Source organism: Nycticebus coucang, chromosome 3 (genome assembly GCF_027406575.1).
Source record: "Nycticebus coucang isolate mNycCou1 chromosome 3, mNycCou1.pri, whole genome shotgun sequence".
NCBI classification, from domain to species: domain Eukaryota; kingdom Metazoa; phylum Chordata; class Mammalia; order Primates; family Lorisidae; genus Nycticebus; species Nycticebus coucang.
In genome coordinates this window covers 26,231,826-26,258,787 of record NC_069782.1, presented here as the reverse complement: position 1 = coordinate 26,258,787, position 26,962 = coordinate 26,231,826, and the positions used below count along the sequence as shown (strand labels likewise).

Sequence of the window (26,962 nt, the reverse complement as noted above, 5' to 3'; positions counted from 1 at the left end):
CGCCTCATTCATCTTGATATTCCTAGAGTCCAGAATGGGTAGGATTTTCATTTTTACTGACTTAACAATCTGCTGTAATTTCCTCCCTTCTCCCCCCCCATCCCCTCCTGCCCACATGCACTTCATTTCATAGACACTGGGTGACAATATCATCAGCTAACACTTACTGAGGAGCACATAGACTGCCAGGCACCTTTTAAAGCATCTTACATTTCAGATCGGAACAGGTAGAAATTTGATAGGAGTATAGAGATCAAAGAGTGAGCAAAGAAATGCAAGAGAGAAAAGGGCAGAGTGTGATCACGGAAGAGTCAGTGGTCCTGTCGATGTGGCACATAGATCGAGTCAGGAAGAACAGTAGAGGGAGGATGGGGGACCTTGACTGATGTGCAACTAGGGCCTGAATTTAGTTTGTTAGATAAAGGGAGGTTTTCAAAGCCATCAGCTTAGAGAAGTTACATCCATTAAAAAATACAGATATATAAAAATTAATCTGGCATTACTATGTCAAAAGTATCAGAATGGGGAGAAAATGAAGGCAGGAACCAAATACAGGCTGATGGAATCAAGTATAACAATAGCAGTAATTAATTTGAGTGCCAACTATAAGCCATAAATGATAACATGATCTTACTTAGTATTTATAATAACCTTATGAGGTAGGTATTGCCACTGGAAAAGTAAAGTCTCAGAGAAGTTAGCTAGTTTGCCTAAGGCAGCAGCACAGCTAATGAGAAAAGTCCTATTTTAAGCCTCAGTCTGAGAGAATCTGGAGGCCTTGATGTTTCTTGTTGTCTCTCAAATCAGGTATAATGTGGGTCTGAACTAGAGAGGTGCCTATGGCTCTAGAAAGGAAGAAATCTCAAGAGATGCTGTAGAATTTGAGTCTGCAGTTCTTGTCACTGGATTGAATGAGGCCAAGGGAAAAGAAAGCATAAAAATCAACGTCATGAAATGAAGTTTTCAGCCAAGGTGACCGAGAGGATTAGTATCATTGATGGAAATAGGGAAGTTAGGAGACGGAGAACGATTTATGGTTTTGTGGTAACAATCAAATTTCTAACTTGATTATCGCAAGGAGTGAAGGAGGGGAAAAAAGGAAAAAAAGCTGAAGAATCAGAACTCAGAAAAACAAGAATCAGGAGAGTTCCAGGATCTAGGTAGCAGGAACTATTTGGCCGTCTCTTTTATAGCTTCGCTCTTGGAACCATGAACTTTTAATCATTTCTTGACTGTGTCATTCCACCCAAAGATTTAAATTCTGGAGGGAGAACATCTATTGGCTTCTCCAAGACTGTATTAAATGGGAGAAAGTGGTCTTCCATAGAAAAATTGCTTTGAGCTACCACAGAAATAGAAAGAAAGGAAAATGGATCTGGTTAGACAAAAAAAGAAAAAAAGAGGTCTAGTATGAGGAGAATATAATGAAGTAGAGAAGCTGACAGAACATCCAGATGGAAATGAGTGGATTCTAGGGAGACTGGGTAGGTGGAAACAGCACCATGGAAAATACTGATACTTTAACTAAAGCTGCTTGTAGAAATCAGAGAATGAGATCTACAAGTGGAAAATCACAGTGGAATTAAATACTGGGAAAGAGAAATCAAGATACTTAAAATCATCCTTTGTGATTGTTAATTAATAGTGTTTGTAATCAAAACATAGCAGAGAGGATTACTCATTCAGAAATCATGGTGCTCTAAGTGAACAGCTTATGGTCTTTGATAATTCCACCAAAGCAGGACAGTATGGTAACCACCATGCTCTAAAACCCAGTTGGACCCCAAATGGCATACACTATTGCTCCGAAAAGTGTTCTTCTCTTGAGTCTTTCAGTGTGTAAGAACATACATAGGTCTATTATTTGAAGGTCTTTCTTTGGCTGCTTGCCAATACTCCTTTTTCATAGGCTTGGTCAGGCTTCAATGCAGATATATTTCTTTTTTATTTTATTTTATTTTATTTTTGAGACAGAGTCTCACTCTGTCGCCCTGGCTAAAGTGCCATGGTGTCAGCTGAGTTTATAGTAGTCTCAAGCTCCTGGGCTTAGACAATTCTCCTGCCTCAGTCTCCAGAGTAGCTGGGACTGCAGGTGCCCACCACAATGCCAGGCTAATTTTTTTTTTCTATTTTTTAGGAGATACGGGGTTTTGCTCTTGCTCAGGCTGATCTTGAACTCCTGAGCTCCAGGAATCCTCCTGCCTCAGCCTCACAGAATGCTAGGATTATAGGCATGAGCCACCCACCTGGGTACCAGATGTATTTTCTTAAAAGAAATCTGGAAGGGGAGAAGAACCTGTTTAGTCATACTAGGTTATTAGAACATTGGAAAAAATGAACATTGTTTACAGTTCCGTGATACTAGTTAAAGCCAGTTTTGTTATTCAGGAAGTGAAATCTGACATCTGGTGTTTCTACCTCACAAGAAGAAGTAGAAATTAAGGGTATTTTGTTGGTATAGTTCATTTACACTCCTAGCTGGAAGCTGTCTTTATGGAAACTTACAATAGGTAAATAGGTAGATAGCTCCTTGATTTGGGAATGAACTTATATTTTTTTTCAGTGCTTAAGAAACTGGTTATCACTTTTTTGTTGTTGAAAAGGGGCTCTATATGCAGGACACTGAACAGAGTTGTCCTCCATCTGGAGCTCAACCAGATGAATTTCACAGACTCCCTGGGGACATCATAGACCTAACAGCTGCTGGGGACATCAGAGTCTGGAGTCATTCTGGTGCCAGCACTTTATGTGCTTGGTTGGCATGCTGCCAGCCCCCTAATGACATGAATGATTGGCTCACTGAATGTTCTATAGTGCTACACCCTGAATTATTACAGATTTGGTTTAGAAGACGAAGCTGGAGAATTATGAAAAGTCATTATACTAGAAAAATAGAAAACTTTTTAAAGAGGCTGCTAACATTCAAATCATAAAATTTAAACTATGCGGCATTAAGGCAAGAAATTAATGGCAAATATTTGTTTTTGTTTTTTCAAATGCTGAAAAGGTAACTATGACAATGTCATATTGCCTTATCTTTTCCACTTTCTTTCCTGTTATGATTTAAAATGAAGCCATTAGAAAAATTATCATAAGATTATGTTAACTGAAAAAACCATGTTACATATGGCAAATAACAGTGGTTCTCAGATCTGGGTTCTTGATTCTTTAAAGGTCCATAAGTTCTGTATGAGAATATTTTAAAATTGCAGTTTCTTTGTGATCTCAAATATGGATTGATGGGTGGATGGAGCTTAGGAGGCTGGCGTATGGGCATGTAACTCTTTAAAAAATTTTATGAATATCTGAAATATTTTATAATGAAATGTTACGGAAAATTATCATAGACATTCTTAACATAACTTTGTAAATTTATACTTTAACACATCTATAGCTCCAAACATATAGCAATGTTAGATAAAGGAGAACAAAAAAGACATAGCCTCTGTTAAAAAACAGATAAATATCTCTGTGGATTATTAATAAATGAATATGCAAGGGAGAAATCATAGGTCTTTGGGCCTGGTTTTAGAATTAGGCAGTGGAGGTGAATATCTCAGATCCTAAGGGGAAACAGGACTAAAAAGAAATAATAGTTAGGCTCACTTTTTCAAGACAGAGATTGGATAAGGCTGTCTTGCTGATGAAAGGAGACTAAGGCCTTTTTGGAAAGAAATATGGAGAATCCTCAAAGAGCCTTCCATTTGATCCCACAATCCCATTACTAGGTATCTACCCAGAAAAAAAATAATTTTACCACAGGGACATTTGCATTAGAATGTTTATCACAGCTCAGCTCAATTCACAATAGACAAGATGTGGAAACAACCCAAGTGGCCATCAACTCAAGAATGGACAAATAAACCATGGAGATATATATATATCATGGAATATGATCCAGCCATAAAGACAGGTGGAGACTTTACATCATTTATATTTACCTGGATGGAGTTGGAGAACATCCTCCTAAGTAAAGTATTACAAGAGTGGAAAGCAAGCATCCAATGCACTCAATATGAAATGAGTAGATGAATGACTACACAGCCACACAAGAGAAAAACACAATTAAATTCAAATAAGGGGGGGAGGGGAGGAGAGAGAAGGCTTGGCAAACTCTCACCTAATGGATACCATGTAGGTGTATATGGCATACCGCCTGGGTGAAGGGCTCAACTACAACTTGGACTTTACCCAACAAATGCAAACACTATAATGAAATATTTATATTTATAACCTAATCGTTTTTGTACTCTTGTATTAGTCTGAAATTAAAAAAAAAAGAAAGGAGGCTGAGAAAAAATTTAAAAAGCAGCAAAACTGAAATTATTATTGTTTATAGCTTTTAGCAAACTGCAGGACTGAGTAAGTGTGCAACACTGGCTTCTTGGGAATGAGACCTGTGCATTCACACAGGGCACTGTGCTGAGAAGGGCCTTGTACTTGGTTTAATGCCACCTGGAAATTCTTAATCATTATTGAACAAGGAGCTCAGCATTTCATCTAGCTACGAGTTATGTAGCCAGAACTGTAAGTGATCTCAGTTGTCCTCCTTACTTTAAAAAATATATCACATACAGTTCGATTAGAGAGCATCAATAAAAATATGGCTTAACAATCCCTATGTTTGAACAATTAAATATGTATCCTAGACAACTCAGTGTTGGAACTTGAATGATCATAAAAATATTGGATATAAAAGTCAGCAGAATTGAGCCAAAGAGATCTTACAAGGAAATTTATAACCTTAAAAGTGCTTGTTAAAAATAAGAAGGACTAAAAATGTATGAGTTAACCATTGGACTCACAAAGCTAGAAAAGGAATAAAAAAAAACAAACTTAACATATAAAAAAGTAATAATAAAGATAAGATCAGAAATTTGAGAAAAAAATAAAAATAAAATAGAGTCAATGTAGCCACCAGTTGTTCTTTGAGAAAGTAAATTAAAATCAGCAAGATTGGGTGCAAAGTACATTGGTGATGGGTACACTAAAAACCCACACATCACCTCTACGCAAATCATCCATGTAACAAAAAACCACATATTTTGAAATCTATTGAAATCTATTGAAATAAAAAAATTTGGCAAGATTAAGACAATAAGAAAAAAGACACAAATAAGGTTAGGAACAAAAGGTAGATCTAACTACATTTTGAGTAAAGATTTAATAAGTTTAAGTAGAGAGGAGGAGAGAAAGGGATGGGATGGTAAATTGCTGCCCAGCAGGTACACTGCATGGTTAGTTACACTGCACACTTTTTGGGACAAGGACCCATAATTCTGACTTTACACAAAAGCAAACTACGTAACCAAAATGTGTGTACCTCCATAACAATCTGAAATTAAAGAAAAAAGATTTAATAAATTATAAGTGAATGCTATGACACCTATAAAATTTTTAACAATTAAATAAAACTGATCATTTTTCTTTCTTTCTTTTTTTTTTTTGAGACAGAGTCTCACTTTGTCACCCTGGGTAGGGTGCTGTGGCATCATAAATCACAGCAACCTTAAACTTCTGGGCTCAAGCGATTCTCTTACCTCAGCCTCCCGGGTAGCTGAGACTACAGGCACCTGCCACCCAGCTATTTTTTTTTTGAGACAGAGTCTCACTATGTCATCCTCGGTAGAGTGCCATGGTGTCACAGCTCACAGCAACCTCAAACACTTGGGCTTAAGCAGTTCTCTTGCCTCAGCCTCCCAAGTATCTGGGACTACAGGTGCCTACCACAATGCCCCGCTATTTTTTTGTTGTAATTGTCATTTTTTGGGAGGCCCTGGCTGGGTTCGAGCCCTCCTGCTTGGGTGTACGTGGCTGGTGTCCTAGCCTCTGAGCTATAGGGCTCAGGGATCTCCCTCTTGCTCAGGCTGGTCTTGAACTCGTGAGCTTAAGCAATCCACCTGTCTTGGCCTTCCAGAGTGCTAAGATTATAAGTCTATTGGGCCTATCTCTTTCCACCCTTACATTCTCCATATTCAGTTTAAATTCCATCAATAATCAATGCTCTCTCTTACTTTAATCTTGCTTAAAAAAAAAACCTCAGCTCAGTTTAAATCCAACTCTTTGCTTGTGCGTACATCCTCAATGCTGAATGTGACTAGGGAAAAACATACAACTCTGCTGACTGGTATTACTGTAAATACCACCCCTCTGCTCTGAGCTCTCCAATGACTTCCATCGCATTCAGCGGCTATACAGCCCTTGTTATCCCCTCTCCCACAACTCTTCCCCTGGCACGCTCTGTTCCTGCCACACGGGCCTCCTTGCTGTTCCTGAATAAGCAGGCCATTCCTGCTTTATCTTCTGCCCAAACTTTTCTGTTATTTGTATAGCTCACTCCCTAACCTTCTTCAGGTTTTATTTTCCCCCTCCATGTCACCTTTCACTGAGCTTGCCCTGATCACCCTATTTAAAAGTATGTCCCTCCCAATTCTTCTTATCCCCCATCTCTGCTTTATTTTACTATTACACTAAATTTTCTATTTGTTTATTAGCTGTATTCCTTCACCAGAATGTAAGCCTCAAGTAGGCAGGGATGAAATCATCTGTCTTGTTCACTTACTATATTCACAACTCTGCCATGTGATACATACTCAGTAAGTACTTGTTGGGTGAATGTATGAATTTATGAAGAACTCCTACAACTTGGTAGGAAAATTACAAACAGGAAATTCACAGAAAAGAAAACCTGAATGACCAAGAATTAAAGACATATACTTATATGACCATTTAAACTGAAACCATTAAGCTATAATAACTATTCTTAGAGAGAGTAGTCTGAAACTCCTTCTCCACTGTATAAAGTCACAGATAAGAGAACACTCACAGTAGCATCATTTATAAGGGTGGAAAATTAGAAATTGGAAATATCCTAAATGGCAAACGATAGGAGAATAAAGAGTGGTATATCATATAATACGACAGATATATCTCAAAATCTACATATTCAGGTCAAAAATATTTATTTATTTAAGACGGAGTCTCACTGTGTGGCCCAGGCTTGTGAGTACAGTGACTATTCACAGGCACAATCGTAGCATGCTACCTACACTCTTGAACTCCTGGACTTAAACAACTCCTCCCACCCACCTCAGCCTCCTGAATAGCTAGAACCACACATGTGTGTCCCCATAACCAACTACCAAAAACATTTTAAAAGAGTGAGTAACAGTATGGAGATTTCTCAAAAAACTAAAATTAGAACTACCATTTGACCAGCAATCCCACTGCTGGTTGTCTACCCAAAGGAAAAGGAAACAATATGCCAAAACATACCTACACTTACATGTTTATTGCAGTACTATTCACAGTAGCAAAGATCTGGAAGCAACCTAAGTGTCCATCGATGAATGGAGAGAGAAACTGAAGTATATATACACTATGGAATAATATTCAGCCATGAAAAGGAATGAAATCATGTCTTTTGCAGCAAAGTGGATAAAATTGGAAGTCATAATCTTAAGTGAACAAGCCAGGCGCAGAAAGACACACATCACATGTTCTCACTTATAAGATGGTGCTAAAAAATGTGTTCACGTGGATAGAGAGAATGGAATGATAGATAGTGGAGACTTGGAAGGGTGAGTGGGTGAGGAGGGAGATGATGAGAAATTATAGGGAAATGTGCAATGTTAGGATGATGGAGACCTGAAAGCTCTGACTTGACTACTAGGCAATCCATGCACATTGGGAAAGTGCATGTGTACCCCATATGTTTATACAAATTTTAAAAATGTATCTGTAACATTTCATAACTTAAATGAAAACATGATCAAATGGGAGGTCTAGCTTGAGTGCTTTGAGGTTTCTCCATACTTCCTTCCAAAAAGACTGTACTAGTTTGCAGTCCCACCAGCAGTGTAAAAGGGTTCCCTTCTCTCCACATCCACACCAGCATCTGCAGTTTTGAGATTTTGTGATGTGGGCCATTCTCACTGGGGTTAGATGGTATCTCAGGGTGGTTTTGATTTACATTTCTCTAATAGATAGGGATGATGAACATTTTTTCATATGTTTGTTAGTCATTCGTCTGTCTTCTTTAGAGAAGTTTCTATTCATGTCTCTTGCCCATTGATAAATGGGATTGTTGGCTTTTTTCATGTGGATTAATTTGAGTTCTTTTTTTTTTTTAATTTTTATTATTTATTTATTTTTTTCTCTCGCTTTTTGCTCAGGCTGGTCTTTTTTTTTTTTTTTTTTTTTTTGTGGTTTTTGGCCGGGGCTGGGTTTGAACCCGCCACCTCCGGCATATGGGACTGGTGCCCTACTCCTTGAGCCACAGGTGCCACCCAATTTGAGTTCTTTATAGATCCTAGTTGGGCATCTACCTGAAGGAAAAAAATCCTTTTATCATAAGGACACTCGTACTAGACTGTTTATTATTTACTAGAGAAAGAAGGAGGGAGGGATAGAGAAAGGAAGAGCAGAGAGAGGGAAGGAGGGAGGGGGTGGGGCCTTGGTGTGTGCCTCACCTTTTGGGGGCAAGACACGATTGCAAGAGGGACTTTACCTAACAAATGCAATCAGTGTAACCTGGCTTATTGTACCCTCAATGAATCCCCAACAATAAAATAAAAAAAAAAAAAGAAATGAAAACATGAAACAATTATGGCAAATCATGAAGTTTGATAACCCTTTGAAGGTATGCATATGGGTGTCCACTGTAACATTTTTGCTGTTTGTAATGCTTCATAATCAAGATATATTTAACATATTGTAAATTTAATTTGGGTCATGTGCTGAGTACCTTACAACCAACTGCTGACACAAGATTTCATGCCCACATTTGAGTTTGTGTTAAGGAGCAAGTTGGTCTAAAAAGAACCACTTGGTATTCTGTATCAAGAATTTCAAAAGAAGAGAGGCAGGAAGAACACAGAAATTCAGTATGCATACCAAAATCATAGCATCTTCTTCAAAAGAAGGAACAGAAAAATGTCAGAGGACATTTAAGTCAGAAAAAATAGTAGTATAGATTTGGTAAATGCAGACAACCATATTTGTGTGGTAAATAGTCTTTTGGCTTTAGAAAAATCATTTTTAATATTCAATTAATATTAATTCTATTTGTCTTAATTTTGTTTTATTTGGTTTGTTAAAATTACTTTTGTTTTCTAGTTGTAAAAAAGCTGCAAATATGAGGAGTTTAGATACAGCTTTTGCTTTGTACACATTAAGTTACACCAGGTTTGTAAGAATGTTTTTTTCTTGTGGGGGTATGGCACACCTTTTTGGTGTGGGACACGACTACAGAGGGACTCTACCTAACAAATTCAAATACTGTGACCCGGTTGTTTGTATCCTAACATTAGCCTGAAATTAAATAATAATAATAATAATAATAATAATAAAAGAATATTTTTTTCTTTAAATGAATCTGTACATTGCCAAACCCGATATATTCAGTTGGCTCTTAACTGTGTTTTAGAGAGAGGAAAACACACCAAAGTATTAACAATGGGACAGTAAGATTTCAGGTGACTTTATTTTAATTTTTATTTATTCATTTTTTTTGAGACAGAGTCTCACTTTGTCGTCCTCGGTAGAGTGCCATGGAGTCACAGCTCATAGCAACCTTAAACTCTTGGGCTTAAGTGATTCTTGTGCCTCAGCCTCCCAAGTAGCTGGGACTACTGGCATCTGCCACCATGCCCGGCTATTTTTAGAGATGAGGTCTCACTCTTGCTCAGGCTACCTATGAGCTCAGGCAATCCACCCTCCTCAGCCTCCCAGAGTGCTAGGATTACAGGCATGAGCCACCGCACCTGGCCTGCGACTTTATTTTTAATGTGATGTTTTGCATTTTCTAAACTTTCTGTGCTAACTACATATGTTATTCTAATAATGAGAAAATTTATTTACGTGTTTATTTTTTAATCACTTTAAATTTTAATCAAAATTTCTACAAGTTTGTTAAAATATCCAGTAGCTATATTTCACAGTTTTATACTTAATGGGGGAGGGTCACTATTAAACCTTAGAACTAAAGAGTTCCTTTCCCTCACAGCATCCAAAAGGTGCTCCCTGATTTGTCACACGTCACTGCTACTCAAGAGCAGACCTGGAAATATGATATCTGGGTATATGTGTCTCACCTGAGTGTCGAAGTGCAGAAAATCCTTGCTCATCCTCCCACTCCCAGGTCGGTTCGCTCTTATTGTGCATGGACTGGAAGTCAGGAATTTCGTGGTACCAGTCTATGTCTGTGCTGCTAATAAAATAGAAGATCATGGAGAACTTAGAAAAGCACTTTGTGGAACTTGAAAAGAAATGCATTGATTTTGTAGAGATTTAAACCTTATCATCTACTTTCCTATACTTTCACTTTTCAGAAATAGTGTTTTAAGAAATTATTTGTGAAGAAGAATAATTTATTTTGCAAAATGAACTAGACAATCTCTAGAATCTTGCAGGAACAGATTATTATACTTAATTCTGTGATTTGACAAAAATTCTTCTTTTTTTTTGAGACATAGTCTCACTCAGTCACCCTGAGTAAGGTGCCGTGGCGTCATAGCTCACAGCAACCTCAAACTCTTGGGCTCAAGCGCTACTTTTGTCTCACTCAGCCTTCTGAGTAGTTGGGACTACAGGTGCCCACCACAACGCCCGGCTAATTTTTCCATTCTTAGTAGAGACAGGGTCTCGCTTTGCTCAGGCTGGTCTCGGCTCCTGAATTCAGGTGATCCACTTGCCTTGGCCTCCCAGAGGGCTAGGATTATAGGCATGAGCTACCATGCCAGGCCAACAAAAATTCTTTAAAGAGATGTGCAAATAGATCTTTGGTCTGCTAATGGAATGCAAGATTTTCCAAGTCACTCCCATATTCTCAAAAGAATCTGAAATACACTTAGACAAGAACAAGAGCCAGGCGTGTTCACCTGGTGAGGCAGTCTCCAGTGAGAGGGTCGCAGCTCCCTGCACAGTCACAAGGTCGGCAGCCGTAGTCCCCGAAGCCCCAGTACCCCATCATGCACCTATCACAATGTGGGCCTGCCACCCCAGGCTTGCAAGGGCAGTCACCATTGCTGGGGTCACAGAAGGTCACTGAGCTGAAAGGAAGGACAGCTGATCCAACTGGATGGCAGGAACACACTGCAACAGAGAGGACACACAAGGACTGATGAGTGACTGCAGATTATCTGTGTGGAGGTTAGGTCCCGTGATTCCCAGATGGCACAGAATGTGTCTGACACTCCTCCTTTAGCCAGGTGGTGTATGCTCAGATACACAAGCTATTACATAATCAGAATAGCATGTCTGTTACAAAAAGAACCACATGATTTATTCTAAATTTGAAGGTATTAAATTTGAATGCCTTTTGGTGGGGGTGATGAGAACAAACCAGCAAAGAAGGCAGGGAAGAATTCAGTGAGAAGGGGGAGCAATCAGGACAGCATGATGTTCTGGAAGGCAAACAAAGTTTCAAGCAGAAGGCAACATCTGTGTCAAACGCTGAAGGGTCACCGAAGGTGAGGTCTGGGAATGAGTGCTGCATTTAACGACATGGAGGATGGAGGTGTCCTGACCGGAAGAGTTTCGGTGTAATCCATAGAGAGTTGGAAGCCCAGTTGAAGAGGACTCAGGAGAGAAGGGGAGTAGAGGAATTAGAGGTTGAGAACAGGTGGCTCTTTGGAGGAGCTGTTCTAAAAGGGCACAGAAATATGGTGGTAGCTAAAACCTGAGGGAATATAAACTCAACTAAAGGTTTGGGTTTTGGTTTGTTTCATTCTGTTGTGAGATGGAAGAGATTACAGCATGTTTGATGTTTGATGTTGTTGGGAACCATCCACTAGCAAAGGGAAAAGTCGATGACCAGAAGAGAGATGAGAGCCTTGTTGGAGGGACTCCTGACTACACTGGAGTAAGGAAGAAGGGATGGGACCTGATGGAGAGGAGGAGGGGTTGGTCTTAGGCGGGTGCATGGTCTTTCACAGCAGCAGGAGGGGAGGCCGAGCAGACTGACACTCATGCGGGCTAGTGGATGATGGCAGTGAAGGAGCGTGTGGGATGTTCCTTCTCATTGCTTGAAGTTTCTGGATGAAAGAGGAAGTAAGGTCATCATCAAGTGGGAGACCACAAAAGTGTGAGGAGTGGTAAAGTGAATGAGAGACTTAGGAAGTAAAATATCATTAATTGCCAGGCAGCGTGAAGGACACATTGAGGGTGGGTGGTCATGAATTTATAGTGACACAAGATAAAATTGTTGGCAGTTTTCTCCAGTTTTATACAATTGAGAACATTCAGGTTTGATGCAGGATTTAACCTGGGTGGAGTTCAATCCAGCTCCTCAGAGTAGAATCTATAATCAGCCATTTCTGTAAATCTTTAATAACAATCAGAAGTTCTTCTCGGTTCTCTCCCTACTCCCAGAATTGCCTACTCCTCACAATTTGACAGTCTGCAACACTTTCTTTGTTCCTGGAATGACAAAAATAGCTGAATAAAGTGTGTGTGTGCGTGTGTGTATGTGTGTGTGTGTACTAGGTATTACATATACAGGGTGTCCATTAAGTTCATGTTCAATTTAAAATAGTTGTATGGGCACCTTGTATATGTTTGTGTGTGTGTGTATATATATATATATAAATGTGTTTATTTGGTTTATCACAATTTCATGAACCCTAACTTCAGTTGAAGTGATGATCATCAACATCATTTATTCAAGTTTACCTGAAATTTAAAAAATTATAATCCTAATATTTCTCATAGTGGTAGTTCCAAAATTTTCCCAGACTTTATAACTTTCCTGAGCTTTGGTTTCTTTGTTGTTGTATCTACATCTCATGGAAAGTTCATGAAACTGAAGTTATTTTTAAACAAATGATTTCAGCGAGGTACACAGCACAGTGTCTGACACCAAGCAGGCCATATCTTCTCAACTAATATTCTAGATTCCACTCTCTTTTTTTCTCTTGTAAACTTTTTTAATTGCTTGGCATTCATTGAGGGTACAAAGAACTAGGTTACACTGATTACATTTGTTAGTGAAGTCCTTCTTATAATCGTGTCCCGCCCTCAGGAGGTGTGCCTTACACCACAACCCCCCCAGCCCCCTTCTTCCTCCCCTCTCCCTGCTCCCTCCTTCCTCTACCCCCCCTTGTTTTAGCTCATCTACTGCCTTCATATTAGAATTGAGTACATTGGACTCCTGCTTCCCTCTTCTTGTGATGCTTTACTAAGTAGAATGTGTTCCATTTCCATCCAGGTTAATACAAAAGATGTCAAGTCTCCATCTTTTTTAATGGCTGAATAGTATTCCATGGTATACATATACCACAGCTTGTTAATCTGTTCCTAGGTTCATGGGCATTTAGGTTGTTTCGTTGTTTCCACATTTTGGCGATTGTAAATTGAGCTGTGATAGTCTAGTGCAGATGTCCTTATGATAAAATGATTTTTTTTCTTCTGGGTAGATGCCTAGTAATGGGATTGCAGGATCAAATGGGAGGTCTTTGAGGATTCTCCATACTTCCTACCAAAAAGGTTGTATTAGTTTGCAGTCCCACCAGCAGTGTAAAAGTGTTCCCTTCTCTCTACACATCCAAACCAGAATCTGCAGCTTTGAGACTTTGTGATGTGGGCCATTCTCACCAGGGTTAGGTGATATCTCAGGGTGATTTTGATTTGCATGTCTCTGATGATTAGGGATGATGAACATTTTTTCGTATTATTTGTTAGCCATGCATCTGTCTTCTTTAGAGAAGGTTCTATTCTGGAAAATTTTTTCTTTTTCTTTCTTTCTTTTTTTTTTTTTTTTCAGACAGAGTCTCACTTTGTTACCTCCAGTAGAGTACCACGGCATCATAGCTCATAGTAACCTCAGACTCCTGGGCTCAGTGATTCTCTGGCCTCAGCTTCCCGAGTAGCTGGGATTATAGGCACCCACCACAATGCCTAGCCTTTTTATTGATTATCTTGTCATTGAAATATTAATTTATTTTCAAATCTTTGTTCCTGATTAACTGTATGACTTGTGGCAAGATACCTAGCCTCTCATCTTGGTTCCCTAGTCTGTAAAAATGGAATAAAAAATAGCATCTATCTTCTTACAGTCATAAAGATGAAAGAAGATCATATGTGCAAAGTGGTTAGTGTGATGTCTGGCACCTAGTTAAATAACAGCAAGTTAATTAACTGATTAAGTTAAATAATTCTTATAGAGGTATAGGATCTATACATGTATGAGTAATGGTGTCATACCTTAAGAAACTCATTATCTTGTTAGGGAAACAGGTCAATAAAAAATTCCCATACAGTGTGATGCGCTATAATATCTATGTATTAAAAGAGATATGGGAGCACAGAGGAGGATGAAGCCAGCACAGGCTGAGAGAATAACAGTCATTTAGATATCTGAGCCAGATTGTGAAAGATGAATAGAAGTTTGCAAATTGAAAAGGAGAACATGGTAGGCAGGTGCTCATTCCAGCCTTCGTCTTTATTTGATAGGTAGATAGTTAGATAGATAGATTGATTGATTGGATGGATTGAAACAGGGTCTCATTCTATCACCTGGGCTAGAGTGTAGTGGCATCATCATAGCTCACTACAACCTCCAACTCCTCAGTTTAAGCAATCCTCTTGTTTCAGCCTTCAAAATAGCTGGGACCATAGGTGTGTGCCACCATGCCCAGGTAATTTCTCTATTTTTTGTAGAGACAGGGTCTCACTCTTGCTCAGGTTGGTCTCGAACTCCTGGCCTCAATTGATCCTCCTGCATCAGGCTCTCAGAGTGCTAGGATTACAGGTGTGAGCCACTGCACCCGGCCTAGCTTAGTCTTTAGATACTCTACCCATTGCATTTTTTTTTTTTAATTTGTTTCAGCGATAGGGGCTTGTTCTATTGCCAAGGCTAGAGTGCAGTGACATGATCATAGCTCAGTGTAACCTTGAATTCTTGGGCTCATGCGATCCTCCTGCATCAGCCTCCCCAGTAGTTGGGACTACGAGCGCACGCCACCATGTCTGGCTAATATTTGGGTTTTTTTTGTAGAGACAAGAGACTCATTATGTTGCTCAGGCTGGTCTTAAACTTCTGGCCTCAAGTAGTCCTTCCAAAGTGCTAGGATTGCAAGTGTGAGCCACAGCAACTGCCACATTGAATTTAAAAGCATTTTTTTTTTTTTAATTCTCAATTGTGATAAAATCCATATATGATAAAGTTTACCATTTTAGCCATTTTATGTTTCTGCATTATGTAGAAGCTCTTATTGCTTCTGGAAATGTTACACCCTCATGCCTAAGTGCCCTGGGCCATGGCTGTTTGCCATTCCCCACTTTGTCCTTCTAGATTATGACAGGCTTTCTTGTCCCATTCCTTCCAGACAGTTAACCACCCTTTTCTCCATGCTGCCTCTGTTCTTCATATCTATTTCTTTTGCGTGTATCACATTATATATTTGTTGATATGCCTGTCTCCTTTACTACTAGACTCTGAACTCATTAGAAGGATCTTTTATCTTCTTATTTTTGTTTTCGAGGCCCCAGAACAATGTCTGGTACATAGTAGATGTCCAGGTCAGCATTTGCATAATTGACCTGAAGGACATTCCAGGCTGTGGGAACCATATGTGAAAAGGCATGGTCTACGTGGGGAATGTGAGATATGGTCTATATGTAACTGAGTGGAAAGCAGTTGAAGGAGATGAGGCAGAAGAAAAAGCTATAGAGTTAGGTTGGACCATATTAGAATTCTGGATTTCGGAAGGGCCTAATCCAAGAAGTTGAATTTTGTCCTGTGGGCATAATGAGCCATATAAATTTGTGAAGCAGAATCATGACAAGGTAACAATTTGATTTTCACAGATTCTTTGGTGTGCAGCCTAGAGTAGTAGAGAAACTAAAGAAAAGAGAGATGACAAGGAAATGACTGAAGGCAGTGGGTGTGGGAAGGGGAGGAATGTTTGGTATGAAAATTTCATTTTTTAAAGATAGAAATAATGGGATTTGGAGAGCATCTGGGTGAGGAAGAAGGAGTTGTTGAAGGACAAACAGAAGTTGAGAAAGATTTTCAGAGGTCTATCTTATGAAACTGAATGACTAGTGACATTATTTGCAAACATTTAGAGGGCTGGAGAAGGCTGGGGTAGATGGAACCATGTAGGGGTGGACAGAGGGAAGGAAAGGAGAAAAGAATGGCTTCAGAATCAAACATACTAAGTTTGAGATGCTTGAGGGGCATCCTAATAAATTATAATGGGCAGCTGAAAATAAGCTGAAGCTTAGGCGAAAAGTTGGGGGTCACCGATATGGCTTCGAGAGTTGTCGGCTGATGGTAGTTGAGTAAAGGAGGGCTAGATGAGACTTCCCAGGCACAGTGCAGAGAATAAGAAGATGACCAAGGATAGCACACTGGGGACATCCACTTTGTACAGGCAGTTGGAGGAGCAATAATTCGTGAAGCAGTTTATTAAGGACCAGGTAAAGAGGGAGAATCAAAATTAAGAAAGTATTATGGAAACCAAAGGATGAGAGAATTTCAAGCAGTTAGTGTCAAACAATGCAGAATGGTCACATTGGATGTGATTGACAGCAGGCCAGTAACACTGCCAATTAGGAGGTCTTTGGTGACCCTTGTGGGAGCTGGAAACATTCAGGCTTTGCTGGTGTATAGTCCTACTCTGTTTAGATCTCTCTTTCATCTTTTTAAGAAATCATTATGGATAGCACAAATAGGCATAAATGTATGACGTTTGCAAAAGTCCTTACATCTGTGCAAACTTCCCACCCCTTCCTTCGTGTGCTCTTCTTGGTTAAGAATCACTACAATAGAGCATGGAAGGTTGCTTTTTCTACAAAAGGTTATAAATCTTGGGAAGAATTTCATCTTCATTCATTTATTAGACGTTCATGTTCATTAATTGACTCAGCCAGCTAACAAATGTTAATAACAAGAATTCTTATGTTTTCGAAGCACCTGTGGTTTACAAAATGCACTCACCCCTTAGCCAAATATTTAAGGTCCTTTATACTGTGGCCTTAGGCCTCTTTTCCAGTCTTTCCTCTCATTATTCTCTTGAATTTAATCAAATGGGACAATTTCTAAGTGTGCCTCAATCTTTCCTGTTTCTGTGCCTTTATTAATGTCATTAGGAAAATCCTTCTTCTTATATCTATCTTTTGAAATTGTATACGTCCTTAGAGATCTGTCTCAAATGTCACCCCAAGGGTTGCTGCAACTCAACCATTGAGTTGGTGAATTTGCTCATAGTAGAAGCTCTGTTGACATCTTTCATGTTAAACACAGAACTTTTGGGCCGGGCATGGTGGCTCATGCCTGTAATCCTGGCACTCTGGGAGGCTGAGGTGGGGTGGATTGCCTGAGCTCACAGGTTGGAGACTAGCCTAAGCCACAGAGAGACTTTGTCTCTAAAAAAAAAAATAATACTAATAACTGGGCGTTGTGGCGGGCACCTGTAGTCCCTGTTACTTGGGAGGTTGAGGCAAGAGAATTGCTTAAGCCCAAGAGTTTGAGGTTGCTGTGAGCTGTGCCATGGCACTCTACCAAAGGCAACAAGGGCAACTCTGTCTCCAAAAAAAAAAAAAAAAACACAAAACAGAACTTTTGAAACTGATATATAATGATCTTCGGAAAAGTGGGCTGGAGCATCCCCTAATGACCACCCCCTTCTACCTCCCATTCTTTTATAAGTGCTTATTCCACCAGAGTTTAATATGATTTATCCTTTCTTTGCATCCTCCAGTGCTTTAAAAAGGACCACACCTGCGGTGCATCTTACAAGGGTACATGTGAAACTTACTAAGTGTAGAATATAAATGTCTTAACACAATAACTAAGAAAATGCCCTGAAGGCTATGGTAACCAGTTTGATGAAAACATTTCAAATTGTATATAAAATCAGCACATTGTACCCCATGATTGCTATGATTTAATAAAAAATAAAAATAAAAAGTAGCATTTCTTTTTATAGTTCTCACTGTGTTCTACTTTGCATTACCGACAAATGGATGTTTTCTTCTTTCCTATCATCTATCATATCAGGTTGTTAAGTTCCTCCAATGTGAGCATGCGGCACACTCACCTACCCCCCACAGTGCTTATTGGAAGCAGACTTGAATTCAACTCCTAACAAATGTTTTTTACTTTTCTGAGTCCCACATTTCTATTTTATGAAAAAAAAAAATTTTTTTTTTTTGAGGATTAAACCAGAGATGGCCAGGTGCAGTGGCTCATGCCTATAATCCTAGCATTCTGGAAGCCAAGGCAGGTGGATTGCTTGAGCTCAGGAGTTCAAGACCAGCTTGAGCAAGAGTAAGATCCCATCTCTACTAAAAATAGGAGAACTAGGGAGGGCATTTGGTGGGATCTCGCCTAATGTGCACAATACAAGGGTACATACACTTCAGAATAACTAAGAGTAAATTATAAATGTCTTGCCACAAAAAATAAGTGAGTAAGGTGATGGTTATGTTAATAAGTTTGATTTAAGCATTCCACTTTGTATATCAAATCATCACATTGTACCCCATAAAGGTATACAGTTATGATTTAATAAAAAATTAAATAAACTAGCTGAGTGTTGTGGTGGGCGCCTATAGTCCCAGCTACTTGGGAGGCTGAGGCAAGAGAATCACTTGAGCCCAAGAGACTGGTGTTGCTGTGAGCTATGATGACACCACCAGCACTCTACCCCAGGGTGACAGTGAGACTTTGTCTCAAAAAAAAAAAAAAAAAAAAAAGTTTAAACCAGAGATAATGTATGTTCCTAGCACTTAAGATATTAACAAATGGCACATTATTCCAGTGACCCTTGAATTGAGTTAAAGGACAATGATGAAAATGCTATTAGGGACAATAAAGGAAAATACCATGAAAGACATTGTTTGAAAGGGTAACTGTGTGTGTTTGTTTAAAGCAGCATTTATCCATCACTTACTCAACAAACATTGAATGAGTACCAACTATACGTAATTACTGAGCAAACTGCTAGGGATCTAATTTAAATAGTCTTGACATCTGTAGTTTAGAACAATACTAATAATAATTATTATTATTTTTAGAGACAGAGTCTCACTTTGTTGCCCTTGGTAGAGTGCTGTGGCATCACAGCTCATAGCAACCTCCAGCTCTTGGGCTTAGGCAATTCTCTTGCCTCAGCCTCCCAAGTAGATGGGACTATAGGCGCCTGCTACAATGCCCAGCTATTTTTTTTTGTTGTAGTTTGGCCAGGGCCGGGTTCGAACCTGCCACCCTTGGTATATGGGACTGGTACCCTACTCACTGAGTCATAGGCACCACCCTAGAAGAATAATTATTAAAAAAAAAAAAATTTACCTAGGGCAGTGCCTGTGGCTCAAAGGAATAGAACACCGGCACCATGTACCGGAGATGGTGGATTCAAACCCAGCCCCAGCCAAAAACAAACAAACAAAAAAACAAAACAAAACTTACCTAATACAAGGTAAAAAGTAAAGATTTTGTTTTTAAAACATTGAGTTTCTAAGGAGAACATCTTTATTTAAATTAATGCAGTTATGGTAATCACTGTTTCTACATTAAATTCAGTAATTTTTTAAGTTTTTTTTGAGACAGAGTCTCACTTTGTTACCCTCAGTAGTATACTGTAGCATCACAGCTCACAGCAACCTCAAACTCTTGGGCTCAAGTGATCCTCTAGCTTCAGCTTCTCCAGTAGCTGGGACTATATGCGCCTGTCACAACACCTGGCTAGTTTTTCTATTTTTAGTACAAATGGGGTCTCACTCTTGCTCAGGCTGTTCTGGAACTCCTGAGCTCAAGCAATCCACCTTCCTCGGCCTCTCAGAGTGCTAGGATTACAGCCGTGAACCACTGTACCCTACCTGGCACACTGGTTTTTTTCTTCCTTTGGGTTATATGAGTGCATAGGCATTTTCTCATTAAGGTGTCAAAACACTACTGATTTGTCAATTGTTTCTTATTAAGAATTAATTTGGGGTGGCGCCTGTGGCTCAGTGAGTAGGGCGCCGGTCCCATATGCCGGAGGTGGCGGGTTCAAACCCAGCCCCGGCCAAAAAAAAAAAAGAATTAATTTGGAGGAATTATATGTAACATGAATATGTCAAAATATTATGTTCAAAACAGTGTAGTAATGATTTAAAATGAAATCACATAATCCAGTATAAAAGTTACACCATTTTGAGATGGCTAAGTAGTAACTGTATCACTCGGATAAATCAATTTGGTTCTTGACAGAAGCTGGGGGAGAATTAGTCAGAAGAATGATGTTGTAGGACCCCCTTAAATGGTAATATATGATATTCTACCACCATTATCTTTTTCTTTAATAGAAAATTCCAGGAGTTGACCTCTTTGTTCTACCATGTAGTTTAAAATCTATACACATTTCACGAATGGCCAGAGAAGAACTGTGATTCTATCATATATGCTAGTGGATTTCTGTCAGTGTGACTTTTTACATAATTACAAGATAAAAATACCATTTGGGAACTATGCAGAACTAGCTCCAGGCAGAAGGCCCTGACGCTTTTTGTAGCATACTTTTTCAGACTGCACACTGAGGCCTGCCTTGCATACCTATCTCCAGATGTTTGATAGCACAATATCTGACACTCACAATCTACATTTCTTACTTTCTTCCAAAATGCAAATGGATTTTCTTCTAGCTTGGGGGAAAAAGAGGATCTCCTTAGCTTCTTCTGGTCTGTCCTGATTCCCCAACACACATTTCTTACCGATTGTTGATTCTAAAATGCAACTCAAGCACTTACTTTTAAATAATAAATGTCAAAGTTAAGACCTACAGTGACATAAGTCCTTGACTTCAGCTTTGTCATCTTCTTGCTAGACATAAAACCCAATCGTCTAAACTGTTATCATGTACTGTCATTCTGAATTTAATTCTTCTTTTCATTATAATTTTTAGTGTATACAGCTGTTGTGAACTGTCTTTAAAAGCCAGAATGGTGCATTGGGTGATAGCCAGATATCAGAAACGGCATGGCCTGTCCAGGTAGTAAATCATTCACTGCTGGAAGTCACAGTTTTCCTGTTTTCCTTCCAAAATATTTGCTCAAGGCTGCTCTTACCTACAAACACAGTGGCAAAATGAACTTATTGAAGATGCCATTTTAATTTCCAGATGTTATCACAAGGGTTTTTTTTTAATGAGTATAGCTTATTTGAGTAGCATGTTCTTTACCTAAGTGTTCTATTAAAAGAAAATCTGGAGTAATAACATAAAACTTTCAAAACAGATGAGATAGAGGAAATGAGTACTTTAGAAAAGATTTCACAACAGGTTCCCTTCCAGGAATGAATTTAGATAAATGCTACGTATAATACAAATTTTATCTATAGATACATGTTTGCAGCAATGCATCTGTTATGTGAAGCGCTGCCCCTCTGTACAGCGAGTACAGAAAAGAGGACGTGAAATTTGTCTGCTGGATCTTCTAGCAGGAAATACAACTTTGTTTGTTTGTTTGTTTGAGACAGATTGTGTCACGCTGGGTAGAGTGCTGTAGTGTCATCATAGCTCACAGCAACCTCAAACTCCTAGATTCAAGCGATCCTTTTGCCTCATCCTCCTGAGTAGCTGAGACTACAGGCATGTGCCACTATACCCAGCTAGTTTTTACTATTGTTAGCAGAAATGGGGTCTTGCTCTTGCTCAGGTCGGTCTTGAGCTCCTGAGCTCTATCTGCCTTGGCCTCCCAGAGTGCTAGGATTATAGGCCAGAGCCACTGCACCCGGCCAGGAAACACAACTGTCAATGAAACAATGGATAGACACATTTCCAAACCACCTCGTGCATCCATAAGGCTCAAAACCTAATACTTCTATCAACCAGAAAGGCTGACAATAAACACAACTGTTTGGAAATTTCCTATAAGATTTCTTAGAAAGACAGAAAATAAACTAGAGGCTACGTAATAAACTTGGGAGCAGCACAAGCTTGGGGAATCAGACTAGATGACTAGATTCTAACCAGGATTAGATTCTGGGTATGAGGCATATTCTTTATAAGACTTTCTGAAATTAACCTCATCAACTCTCGTTTTTCTCACTAATGAAGTAAGAATAACAATACCTAGGCCACACGATAGTTTGTGTGAAGATTAAATGAGATAGTGCATGTATAATATTTAGCAATGTATTAGTGAAGCAAGTAATATTATTATTTGGATGAAGCATATTAGTTTTAAAATCCCCACTGATCATTCATTCATTCACTCATACCTTCACCAAAGAGCTCTTGAACTTTAGTGTTAACCTGTACCATGTTGGGGTTAAAGATACAAAGATGAAGACAAAACGTCCTATCTCTTAAGAGAGAGAAGAGAGATGGGCAAATAGAGGGCAGCAAGTGTTACTAACTCAGTTGCTCCAGGGTGGGGAGAAAGAACACAAAGAAAGAGCAGTAAGTGTGGCCGATGAGGGTTGTTTTCTAAGGGAAACTAATGATCTAGCTGGCTTTCCACATTGCCACCTTGCCCTGAACCTGGGAGAAATTTAGTGACAAATAACTGCGTAGCTTTCTTTCTCTACTACTCTTAAATCCAGCAGGATTAAGTTACTGTCCTGTTATATGTTCCTGCCCTTGGATGAAAGATTAGCCTGCTATTCTTTTCACCTTGTGGATCAGAGTATGTTGAGAAAAAGCAGGGTGGCATCTGTGGTCCTGCTGATTAAAGGGAAGTACCCTGATATGTCAAGCAGGGCAGGGGTCCAAATGGCCAGGAACATAATGGAACCACTATGCCCCCTTTATTCTGGTGGTGGAGTCACAGGAAGCCGGTGCTGGTGCTTCGTCTTTATTCCCACCTTCCCTACATCTCTAGGAGTGTGTTTGTATGACTGACCCCTGACACCCAGCTCTCCACAGAAACCACCAGTGGGGCTCAGCCTCTGACCCCCTTGAGATTGTCAGGCCTCCTGCCTATCACCTGATGGCTCTAACTTTTGTTATTCTGTTAGTAAAAGCCACACTGGGAGAAAAATGCCCTGAAAATATTTGCTCCTGATTTAGCTTTCTAAAAATGGAACTCAAAGTTCAAGGCCTTTAGCTGGAAAAGAAGCTGCTCCTCCAGACCTCTCACCACTGCCCAGCAGCCACTCCCTCGGCAGCGCTTCCAGGCCCCCAACATTGTTTTCTCCTGAAAAGGCCAAGGCCCTGCAGAATTTCTGAGGAGAAATTTTTAATAGCAAAGTTATTTCAAAAGCCACCTGGCTGCAGGGCTGAGGTCGCTAGAGAGAAAGGGGCTTAAGGGAGATGATTCTGAGATGCAGCTTTAAGCAGAAAGGATGAAATGTGAACTGTTACAAGTACATTAAGTGTGAAGTTAAACAGCAGATAAAATGAAGTCTTTTATCCTTTCTGGGTACCATTTTCTCTTTTCCTTTGACTTTCAACTGTTTTTGCTAGCTAGAAAAAAAATAAAGATTGTAAGTGTACCATGTCAGTTGTTCTGAGAAAGGCATTATGGTTACCCCTTTACTATCCTAGGAAACATTTTCCTATTGAGCCTTGAAATGTTATATACATTCTGTTCAATGAGAGCTGGTTCCACAATATGTAAGGTATATTTAATTTCAAATAAAATTATGCTTGAATAAATCTATTATAATGAGAAAATAATATAAATTAAGATTTGCCTTTCACGTACTGAAATTTAGTGTATCCTGAAAGAGTTTATTTTATGTTATTTATTTATTCCCACACAAAAGAGGAAGATCCTTTAATATGTGATATATACCTCTATTTAAAGCTTTAGAAAATAAATGTATGGTATTTAAGTATATTTCCTATCTGTATTCTATAAACTTTCAAACACATAGTACAAATAAATTCGAAAATCATTTCCTTTACTTTTAGTGCTTTACTGTGTGACTACTGCTCACACCCTCAATTTGATTTCTATATCATTCCTTTCCTGTTTACTAGTTGTAACTGAGCCAGTTACTATTTATTCCTGGACCTATCTAAGAGATCTTTGGCAGTTAAAAAGCCAATTTTTGATTCTCTGTTTTCCATTTCAGTTAAAACTGAAGAGAGCACTTTTCTGCACATAGACACTTTTTATTATAAGAAAACTTTTGGATATAATTTTAAACACTACCTTTTGCTTTGCAGAATTTGGTTCTATCATATACCATTATCCCTTTAAATTTTTTTGAAGAAATACCACCTGCTTAGCCTCATGTATTCCCATTCCATGCAGGTACCATCTAACCAGGCACCGAGCCAGGAATTCGGGTCATCTCTAACTCAACAAGCCCTATTGACTGTATCTATCTTAGATCTCACCTTGGAACTAATGTGATTTGTCCCTGTGGTAATCTGTCATACTAAGCTTTTTTTCTTCATAATGCTTACTGCAGTTTTAAATTGCATATTTACTTAAGTTTATTTGCAATTTATTTCTACTCATGGGAGTAGAAACTCTGTTTTGTTACATGGACAGTGCCTAGAATAGGCCTGCCCTGTGGGAGGCACTGAATAAATCTAGGTTCAGTTTGTTTTAAAGGAATGAATTGTGTCACTTAATATATACTTCTTGATAATTGATAGTCTTTTGGTCTCCAGTCAGCTTTCTGATTTTTCACCTCACTGCTATCTCTGTAATACACTGTGGAGGCCTAGAAGGAGGAACCACATCTTTTTATCTTTGTATCTTCCAAACCTAGGACCATGCCTGACCCATTTTAGCAACTTGCCCAATCTCTGCTGACTGAACAAATGTGCCTCTCAGTAAGCAACCAGGAAATGATTTTCTGTTTTGATGAACCTCCTAACAGGCCCATACTACTTCTTTTATAGGTTTCTAGTATCTTAACACCATGGCATTGCAATACTAAGACACTAGAAACAAAAAACCACCCCAACAAATGTGTAGAAAACTTGAGAGGTCAAAACAAAGCAGATTATTCTGAATCTTCCCAAGGCAAGACTGTTTTCTACATTTAATGCTTCATTCACCCTGTTATATTATTTAACATTTTTTGGTATGTGCCTTTAAAAATTTTTTTAATTATTTAACATTTATAATAAAATTTTTTATTCTAACTCAGTAGGAGACATTCTCCCTACCCATACCCCCAATGGCAGCAAAATTTTTTCACGTTAATCAATCCAAAAGTCCTTTTCCTTTCTTCTCATCCAATTATATCTAATTATAATTGACTCTTTGTTCTAGGGAAATAATTGTTTTTTTTTTTTGTCCACAATTTGCATCTCCTATGCCCTTTGAGTATCTATAGAAAGTGGGTATAGTCTCCCTGAGAAGTTTCCTGGTTAATCTGAGTATGTCCATCCTCTTTCACATTTATTCATTAATATCTCCTGTCTTTTCTCAGTGGTTTTTGTCAGCCTATCTAGAACACTCTTCAGTTACCTTCATCCTTCCTGTGCTACGATTCTCTAAGATGAATGCAGTTCTTTAGATTTGAATTTTACATGGCTATTTATTGGGGCCTTACTCAACACTAAAGGCCATACTATTTAAAAAAAAATTTAGGTCCTTTAAAAGTTATTTTTGGCTGTAAAATATATGTCTGATTATTTCTTTTTTAATTATTTTATTTTTATTATGTTGTCCTGGGTAGAGTGCTGTGGCATCACAGCTCACAGCAACCTCAAACTTCTGGGCTTAAGTGATTCTCTTGCCTTGGCCTCCAAAGTAGCTGGGACTACAGGTGCCCACCACAATGCCCGGCTATTTTTTGGTTGTAGTTGTTACTGTTGTTTGGCAGGCCCAGGCTGGATTCCAACCCACCAGCTCCGGTGTATGTGGCTAGCACTTTAGCCGCTTGAGCTACAGGCGCCGAGCCTGTCTGATTATTTCTGACTTTATTTGGTTTTCTTCAGAGAGGTCACAGTGTAGAACAGGATTCTTTGGATCTTTACAAGTCATTAGATGAAAGTCTTTGGTGGCAGACAAACCTGGGCTCACACGCCAGCCTTGTCAATGACTAGTTCTGTGAGCCTGGACAAAGTACATACACAGGGTGGCCATAAAGTTCACGTGCAACTTAAAATACTGTGCAATTTAAGACTGCACATGAACTTTATGGTCACCCTATAGTTGGCTGTTCACATCTGTGTGTTCAGCATTGTCAGAATCAACCAACCATGGATCAAAAATATTTGAAAAAAAAAAATTAAAAATAACAATAAAAATAATACAAATAAAAAATACAGCTTAACAACTATTTACCTAACATTTATATTGTGTTAGGTATTATAAGTAATCTAGAGATGATTTAAAGTACATGGGAGGATAGACAATAGGTTATATGAAAATACTGTGCCATTTCACATAAGGGACTTAAGCATCTATAAATTTGGGTATCTGAGAGGATCCTGAAACAATTGTAATCGATTTGTCTTGTACTTTCATTTGTAAAATAGGAAAGATAGCACCTGACTCATAAAGATTGCTAAATGAGACAGCTTATGTGCACTGCCCACCATGGTGTCTCGTCCCCGAAAGCCATTCAATAAATGCTATTTTTCGTCTTTGTGTCCCTTCTGATTTTGTCCAGATTTTCTGGAGGTTCTGATGTTTTATAATTATTTGCTTGATTATTTAATGCTTGTCTTCATCAAATACAGAATGACATCTTATTTATTTAGTGAATTATATGTTCTGTTAGAGAAACATTTTAGAGAATTCCATAACCTCTCCCACTTGTCTTCCCAAACTTGACTGTCTTTTATTATTCATCATTTCATAAAGTTTCTCCTTTGGGGGAGTAAATTTTAATATGTGTTATTTAATCTTTTTAAAGGATTATCTTACTATGATTATTATATCTAGTTTCTCTTTCACTTCCTAACTCTCTGGTTTTACATCCTAGATTCAAGAAAAAAGAAAATGCAGAGATTAAGGTTTCCTGACTTCCTACTCGCAAGCCACGGGTTCTACCGAAAGTTTGCTTTTCAAAAAGAGGTATTTCCTATTGTTCTATTTAGAATCATTCACAGTTGCTTTCAAT

At 38.8% G+C, this 26,962-nt stretch overlaps 1 protein-coding gene across 4 annotated transcripts in view; it reads right to left on the bottom strand.

Annotated features, from left to right (window-relative positions):
* The window catches only part of NTN4 (netrin 4), a 123,194-nt gene that overhangs the window by 12,593 nt on the left and 83,639 nt on the right, over positions 1 to 26,962 (bottom strand). For 3 of the 4 annotated variants that reach the window (XM_053582597.1, XM_053582595.1, XM_053582599.1), the window contains exons 6-7: positions 10,881 to 11,094; positions 10,095 to 10,210 (exon numbers count right to left, since the gene is read on the bottom strand). In XM_053582597.1, the coding sequence (XP_053438572.1) occupies positions 10,095 to 10,210; positions 10,881 to 11,094 (330 nt within the window). The remainder of the gene's footprint in view (positions 1 to 10,094; positions 10,211 to 10,880; positions 11,095 to 26,962) is intronic. The other variant, XM_053582596.1, reaches the window with a different exon arrangement.